Source organism: Scyliorhinus canicula, chromosome 5 (assembly GCF_902713615.1).
Source record: "Scyliorhinus canicula chromosome 5, sScyCan1.1, whole genome shotgun sequence".
Classification (NCBI taxonomy): domain Eukaryota; kingdom Metazoa; phylum Chordata; class Chondrichthyes; order Carcharhiniformes; family Scyliorhinidae; genus Scyliorhinus; species Scyliorhinus canicula.
In genome coordinates this window covers 166,895,542-166,904,196 of record NC_052150.1, presented here as the reverse complement: position 1 = coordinate 166,904,196, position 8,655 = coordinate 166,895,542, and the positions used below count along the sequence as shown (strand labels likewise).

Genomic DNA, 8,655 nt, shown 5'->3' with positions numbered 1-8,655 from the left:
TCAGAGATACACAACTCTAAGGGGGAGGAAGACAGGAGGATATTCAAGGGAGCTACAGGGAGAAAGAACCCCGCCCCCTCCCCAAACACACAAGGCCGGCAACAGAAAACACAAAGGGAAGATGGGGGGGGGGGGGGGGGGGGGGGGGTGTGTGTGTGTGTGTGGAAAAATAGGAGCGAGGGGACAGAACACCCAGAACGCAAGAGGGGGCTGCCAGAGGGGGGAGAAACATCAAGAACGATTGTATGTACATAAGAACGGGACAAACTGTAAATGTTGTACAGTTTTATTAAGTATAATTGAAAATGCAAATAAAAATATTAAAAAAGACAAACATTCATTTAAATCGCAAAGGATCCACACATGTGCAATATTAAATGGAATACTGTTTTTTCCAAAAGAATTATAACTGCATCAATACATTCAAATGAATGTTCAAAAGGATTTGAAAAGCACGCTGCAGACTATAAAGTTTCAATGTTTAGAAGTTCTTCAGGTTAGAGATATCAAAGCTGGGAAATTGGAACACAGAATCAGTGCAAAAGGACCATGTTTAGGACTTTTTTTTTTCCAGGAGTTATTCCTTTGGTTTGTTTACCCATCACAGGACTTTCTACATGGCATATCACAGCAGTGTTTGAATCTTCCACAACGTTGCCAAGGAAACTTCTATTAATACCTTTGAGTTTCAAAGTAGGTCTATGTTTCACTTGGATTATTTTCAAATGATCTCACCAGGTTCAAGGTGACCCTACAGCACTACCTTTAATACATAAAAATACCAGAACACATGACCATATCTGTAATATTTCTAAAGGCAGACAGAATTCCCAAACAAAACATTAAGATCTGGGTTTTGGCCTGAGAAATGGCTTGTGGAGTATAAACAAATACATAGACCATTTGGACCAAGTGGTTTGCTTCTCTGGTCCAAATTATCTATATTTCTATATAGTGGCAAGAAGCTCTGTTGAATATGGTGCCAAGAACTTGATTTATTTCTTGATTATTACAGAAGCACACCTCATTCAGTAAATTGTACAATTAGCTGATGAATACTGAGTGCACTTTGAGTTGTTTGTTGATTCACTGTAGCCAGAAACTTTGTCTAAGCCACTACCTGGAAAACAAAAATTCATAAAATCAGGGCAAAAGTCCTTCACTTTCTATGACGGAAACTTTTCTATTTGTGGTTATTTTCAATTCTTACCTTCAATAAGGTTGTGCAAGTTGCAATAGTTTGTGCCAAAGTCTAGGACTGCATACCACAGTTGAGAAACAGAGTATCCCTGTAACAAGTATGTGTACTCAGCTGGATTAGTCGAAACAGAGCAGTTCTTTAAAAAAATCAAAACGGTTGCAATGCTATTGGCTGCAACACTGCAGTAAGAATAATTTACAGGCAAGCCACTACATTTTGGATACCCTCGACTGATTTTCATGCATTTTTGCAGAAATTTTAAATCAGGTCCATTTCCTATCTTCTCTATCAGGTTTGACTGCAAGACCCAGAACTACAAATTTTAATAAATTGATTTTCATTAGAAACAGTGCAAGGCAAGAACTTTCTAACTCTTAAATACAATACTAATTGAAAGAGTGTCTAATGGATATTGCTGCTGGACTAGCAATCCACAGAACGCAATATCAAATCCCACCACGGCAGCCTGAAAGATTGAATAATATTTTGTCCGAAAGAAAATGTTAGCATCTACTAAAGTGGCATAAATAACAAACTGGTTAATTAGGTCGTTAGGAAATGAAAACTGCTGTAGACAAGTGCCTGGAGTCCCGCATCAGCCTCGTTGACTTTGTGTCCTCTGAAGTGATCCAGCAAGCTATTTAGCTGTCATAGTCAGAGTCATACAAACAAAAGAACAAAGAAAATCACAGCACAGGAACAGGCCCTTCGGCTCTCCCAGCCTGCGATCCAGATCCTTTCTCTAAACCTGTCGCCTATTTTCCAAGGATTTACAGCAGAAAATAGACCCTGAATCCCATTTTCCAGCACTTGGTCTGTAGCCTTGTGCTCATCTAAATGCTTTTTAAATGTTGAGGGTTCCTGCCTCTTTTCAGGTAGTGAGTTGAGGATTCTCATCACCCACTGGGTGAAAACGTTTTTCCTCAATCCCCTCTATGTCCTGCCTCTTAACTTACCTCAAAATAAGGCAGCTCAACCATCTCAGGGGCAACTAAGGATGGCCAATAAATGACATGCAGAACCAGATTTTTTTAATACTCTGGATGAAGAATATTCAATTCAGATATTCACTGACATTTAGAAGAATGAGGAGGAATCTCATAAAAATGTATAAAAATCTAACAGACTAGACAGGTAGATGCAGGAAAAATGTTCCTGATGGAGGAGAGTCCAGAACCAGGGGGTCACAGTCAAAGGATAGTGGGTATCCCGTATTGGCCATTTAGGACTGAGTTGGAGAAATGTATTCACCCTGAGAGTGATCAGCCTGTGGAATTCATTACTACAGGAAACAGTTGAGCAAAAACATTGTATGTTTCCAAGAAGTAGTTAGATACAGCTATTGGGGCTAAAGGGATCAGAAGATTTGGGGGGTGGGGGGGGGAGGAAAGCATGATCATAATGAATGGTGAAGACAGCTTGATGGGCTGAATGGCATACTCCTGCTCCTATTTTATGTTTCTGAAAGGGATACTGGGATCTCATTCTCTAAATCCATTTTGAATCTGGTTTTCCCCTTTCATTTTTCAGTCGACACAGTTTTATAAATTACCATATCTACCATTTTCTTCACATCTCAAAGAAAATTATTTCACATTTAATCTAATACCACATTTTAAAATGTTAATGGTTGTTCATCACAGGCTCTGGAGATCACACCAGCAATGCTTTGCCCTGCCGTGGATTCTCCTGAAATGCTCTCTCCAGAAGAAGTTCCTGGCCAGTTAGAGTCTCTGGCTTTTCTCTTCCTTGTTACAAACTGATCCATCTTCAGTTATTTACACACACCTGTCACTTGCTTGCTGGCAGCTACAAAATGAAGGCATCTCTCTTCCGTGATTTTGCAGCCAAAGCATGGATCAGTATACATGCCGGGCGCGTGATCTGCTCTATGCCACCCTTCTGGTGGGAAGCTACTGTCGCTTTCAAAAATAAATTTGGTCCTGGGACAGCGTGCTGATGTCAGGAGGTGATGGCACTGGGACAGCCCGCTGACATCAGGTGGTGGCAGCCTTCCCCGCTAGGCCCTGGGTCTGCACACTGCCAGTCTGCCTGAGGCGGCATGCACGCGGATGGCTTTTTTTTTTTTTAAAAACAGCATATGGGAGTCCCATGAGTTTTATTTGTCAAGTCTGATAACTTATCATATGCCATTATAGTGCACGATTGCAGAGCTTTCAAACATTCACACAGATTTCACATGTTAGTCCTTAAATTTGACTTGCCCTGCCCCAAAGGAGTACCACACGTCATTTCTTTTCTCAGATTGTTGCTGGTGCCTTCTTCTTGGATGTCAGTTTGAAGAACAAATATATTGCTACAATCCCTGTATATGTAGCTATCACATAATTCCTCCTCCCTATGATGATGTAGACATTGGAAGTACTTATGGAAGCCAATGAACTGGTGCTGACTGCCAACATCGTGACCCGCCGTTCTCACCCCTCACATAAACTTCATTTGGTCGCTCTCCGTGTCCTTCACAGGCCCCGAGCTCCAACATTCCCCTCCCACCGCTGGAAGTACCATCTACTGCCTCCTCCTATTGGTCAGCAGAACAATGAGGCGCCGGATGTGACGTTAGGAACACTAATCATCCATTAGTGATCTGGGTGCCAATCAGATGGATGCTTTGGGTGCTTCTCCCGAGATTGGGGACAACACAACCCATCACTCAGCGACCTTCCCATGGGTCACAACCCCAAAACCCTGCCGTAATAAACTACTGAAATGTCAGTATAGTTTAAGTGACATTAACCTGATAATTCAAATTTCAAATGTTTTCTTCTCATCCCCCACCTTTAAAAACATTTTTTTCCGAAACTGTATTTTCAATACAGAAAGTACTTTTGAAAAGACAACTGCCGGCCCATAGAAGATCACGCCCAGATAGATGTAATATCTACAATACTATTCAGGGATACTGAATACCATGTTACAAATTCAAATAATTTAATTAACAACTGACTGTCAAAAAAAAAGATGAAGGACATTAGTTGGACAAGAAAGACAATCTTGCAAAAGATACTTTATCTATTAGTGGCTAATAACATTTTGAGTTCTGTATAGAAATGTAATTATATTACTTACAGAGACTTTGCAGGATCTATTGTCCAAGGAGGAAGCCAGTTTGAATGTAAGGGTATCGACATATTTGTGCACTGGGGTAGCGTGCTCAGCAACAATATAATGTTCATTTGCAGACTTCAGCTACGAGAGGGGGCAAAATTAACACAAATTGGTAGCTAAAAACAGTAAACACTGAAAATACTCCGCACATCTGCCAGTTTGTGAAATAATGGGGTTAACTTTTCAGGGTTGATGACCTTCATCAGCAATCAATGCCTTCAGAAAAAAAGTGTATATACAGGTACCTACAGAAGACAATCCATGATTTTCTTTCTAAAATGCGTTAAAATCATTTTCTATGGAATATTTAAATGAGCTCTCAAAAAATCCTGCAAGTGCACATTAACATGAACATCTTTAATGAACATTCCAAGCCACTTAATGGTTACAAAGAATGACAGAGTACATACAAAGAAATACTGACCAAAGCAACAATAAAATAAAGGCAAGTGTCAAATGAATTGGTTGGAGAGAGATCGCCTAACTGACATTTTCTATGTCAGCTTTTCTTGTTTCCTATGCAGACATGAGAAGAGCAGGCCCTAGATGTGTCAGGCTTCATGATCTCAGCAAGGTCTTTTGAACAGACCTTCTGAAATGGGGAGATAATAATCTTTACTAGTGTCATAAGTAGGCTTACATTAACACTGCGATGAATTTACGGTGAAAATTTCCCCCAGTCGCCACAATCCAGCGCCTGCTCGGGTACACAGAGGGAGAATTCAGAGTGTCCAATTCACGTAACAAGCACATCTTTTGGGACTTGTGGGAGGAAACAGGAGCACCCGGAGGACACCCACGCAGACACGGGAAAACGTGCAGACCCCGCACAGAGTGATCAACCCAGGAATCGAACCCGGGTCACTGGCGCCGTGAAACACCAGCAGTGCTGTGAAGTAGAGTAGAACAGGGAGCAACATATCTGATCTCTCTCTAGTCCCACAATCAACCTTAAAAATAAAACTCCTAATTTTTTGATTCCTCAGGCCTACACATGCTGTAAAACCTGAGCAGAACAGTCCAATTTATCAATGGAACCTAAAATAGACAGTAAACCATTTACATATTGGCACGGATTTCAGCAACACTTGCCTTCAATATTTTGAGGCCAATATGGTGTCAAAACATTTTTCAGATCATCCTGGGCTAGGTACAGGTCGGGAAAATTAAGGCAGGATTCCTGATTCAAACACAAGCTATGCTGCCTGCTATGTTGTCATTAGTGATACCAGGATGGCTATGACAGTCAAAACCTGTCAAATCCACGGGTTAAGAGGCAAATTAAAAATAATGGCCATTTGGGAGAAATCAAGGTATCTATTGAACTCACTTACCCAGAGTGGAGGGTGTAGGCTCATTGAATACTTTTGTGGCAGACATAGATAACTCCCTTGTCAAATAAAGAATCTAAGGGTATAGGGGCTAGAAGGAAAGCCAGGTTGGGACAACAATCAGATTGGCCATGATCATACAGAATGAACAGGCTTGATTTGGATTTGTTTATTGTCACGTGTACAGAGATACAGTGAAGGGGTACAGTATGGGGCTGGATTAGCACAGCAGGCTATACAGCTGGCTTGTAATGAAAAACAAGGCCAACAGCACGGGTTCAATTCCCATTTCGATCTCCCCAAACAGGCGCCGGAATATAGCAACTAGGTGCTTTTCACAGTAACTTCATTGAAGCCTACTTGTGACAATAAGCGATTATTATTATTATTAAAAGTATTTTTCTGCAAGCAGCTCAGATCATTTAGGACATGAAAAGAAAAGAAAATACATAATAAGACAACACAAGGTACACAATGTAAATACGTAGACACCGGCATCGGGTGAAGCATACAGGAGTGTAGTATTAATCAGGTCAGTCCATAAGAGGGTCATTTAGGAGTCTGGTAACAGCAGGGAAGAAGCTGTTTTTGAGTTTGTGTGTGGGTGTTCTCAGACTTCTGTATCTCCTGCCCGATGGAATATGTTGGAAGAGTGAGTAAGCCGGGTGGGAGGGGTCTTTGATTATGCTGCCTGCGTTCCCAAGGCAGCAGGTGGTGTAGATCGAGTCAATAGATGGGAGGCAGGTTTGTGTGATGGACTGGGCAGTGTTCACGACTCTCTGAAGTTTCTTGCAGTCTTGGGCCGAGTGGTTGCCATACCAGGCTGTGATGCAGCCTAATAGGATACTTTCTATGGTTTCTATGGTGCATCAGTTGGTCAGAGTTATGTGGACATGCTAAATTTCCTTAGTTTCCTGAAGAATTAAAGGCACTGTTGTGCTTTCTTGGTGGTAGAGTCGACGTGGGTGGACCAGGGAAGATTTTTGGTGATGTGCACACCTAGGAATTTGATGGGCTGAATGGTTTTTATGTGCTTCATTCATTGTTGACAACATGGAAGCATAAGACGTACTTACTGTGTACAAACACTTCTCTCCTCCTTTCGCACAATTATCAGCAGCCTTCCACTCTTTAATTTGGGTCACTAATTCGAGATAGACACTCTTACAAGGGATTCCAAATGTCCTGCAGAATAAACATATCGGATGAAAATAAGTAATCAATTATTTAAGTTGCTGAAAGCGGTACAAAAGACTCGGGACTTTTGTAAACAAATCAAAACGCTTTACACAATTCAGAAATCGTTTTTGGAGTCCTATTAGATGAACAGACACAAGAGAAAGATATGCAATCCAAATATGGCGTCAATACGCCCCAGCTTCCCCTAAACATGGAGTATAAGGTACTGTAACCCAAGACGCTGAATATAAACTTTATAAAAGTTCGAATCAGCTGGAAAAGTTGGTCACAAGACTGCGAATACGCTGTCTGGGGGGGAGATTGGCTTCCCCAATGCACACAGACAGTACGATCATGGCAGAACTCGAGCCGCCTGGCCACACACGCAATTGTTATATTCACTGGCGACAACTCCACCGCAGTGAACCTACCATTCCACCGAACACTGAGCGTGGAAAGGTGCAACCACGGTACCTGTCAACGCACCGAGCACCAACAGGCCAGCTCCGCAGTACTGTAACATCAACATCGCCCCGCAGACACACTCTCACTGCAGCCCTGCTCGCGCAGCAACTCTGCAGTCACGCGCTCGCCTATCATCTCCACGGAAACGCCGGGGGTTCCCCCCGGAAGCGGCGCTGGCGCTGATCAAGTCGGAGCAACTCAGGGGGGACATTTCCACCAAGGGTCACCTGTAAATCAAAGGGGCCGAGATTGCAATTTTTTTTATAAAGCTCGATGTGTAAATGTAGGATAGTGTCTGTTTTTCAGTATGACTGCAGAGAATGTTGCTCTTTGAGCATCCAGTGCACAGAAAGATTACCTTCTGCTGGATCTGCTCCATGGACTGGCCCAGGATGCACAGTCGGACCGAGGCCAGAATTTGCTGGAGGAGAGAGCGTTATATTTTTTCTTAGCCTTCAGGTCATTACGTTTGCGCCACAGCTTGCCACAAACTGAGAATTAAATGGCACAGCATTGCCAGAATCCCATTTGGGACCTCATGGATAGGGAGGAAGACCATGGCTGATCAAGACATGCTGCCATCTGAAGAGGAGGAGATGCGGGGTAGTAAGAGAATATTTGTATGGGGATTCTGTACGTAGTAGGCGAGAGAATATTATTTGCAGTCAGGATTGAGAGTCCTGAAAAAGTCCTGAAAAGATGGAACCAGGTACATCTTCAAACCAATGGAAAAAAATCTGGGAAAGGAGGGGCAGAATCTGGTTGTGTGTTCTTATGTCAGAACCAACAACATATGAAAGGGTAGGGAAGAAGATCTACTAAAGGTGCTGAATTGATCTCATGGGTAATAATCCCGAGATTACTACTAATAATAACAATCTTTATTGGGAGAACGTGCAGATTCCATACAGACAATGACCCAAGCCGGGAATCGAACCTGGGACCTTGGAGCTGTGAAGCATCAGTGCTACCCACTGTGCTACCATGCCGCCAATTTACCTGAACCACATGAAAATTGGCACAGAAATAAACAGATTAGGCAAGTCAGCTCTTGTCTAAAAGTTTGGAATGATTCAAAAACAATCAATAAGGTTCCAAATAATGTGAAAACTTGTAGTTTTGAGGGTAATATATCAGTATAAAGGATTGCTTAACTAATAGGAGTTGCGATAAAAGGGCCATTTTCAGCTTGGTAAATTGTAATTAGTGGAGTGCTGTGTACTTAACTATCTATATTAATAGGGGCGGCACCATGGCACGGTGGTTAGCATTGCTGCCTGCGGCGCTGAGGACCCGGGTTTGAATCCCGGCCCTGGATCACTGACCGTGTGGAGTTTGCACATTCTCCAC

At 42.4% G+C, this 8,655-nt stretch overlaps 1 protein-coding gene across 1 annotated transcript; it reads right to left on the bottom strand.

Annotated features, from left to right (window-relative positions):
• Positions 1-270: 270 nt before the first annotated feature.
• LOC119966407 lies at positions 271-7,477 on the bottom strand. Its single transcript, XM_038798024.1, has 5 exons — positions 7,272-7,477; positions 6,738-6,846; positions 4,292-4,411; positions 1,211-1,289; positions 271-1,120 (listed from the first exon to the last, which is right to left on the bottom strand). Exons 1-5 carry the CDS (start codon positions 7,367-7,369, stop codon positions 1,029-1,031), a joined length of 498 nt encoding a protein of 165 aa, XP_038653952.1. The 5' UTR covers positions 7,370-7,477; the 3' UTR covers positions 271-1,028.
• Between the last annotated feature and the right edge of the window lie 1,178 nt (positions 7,478-8,655).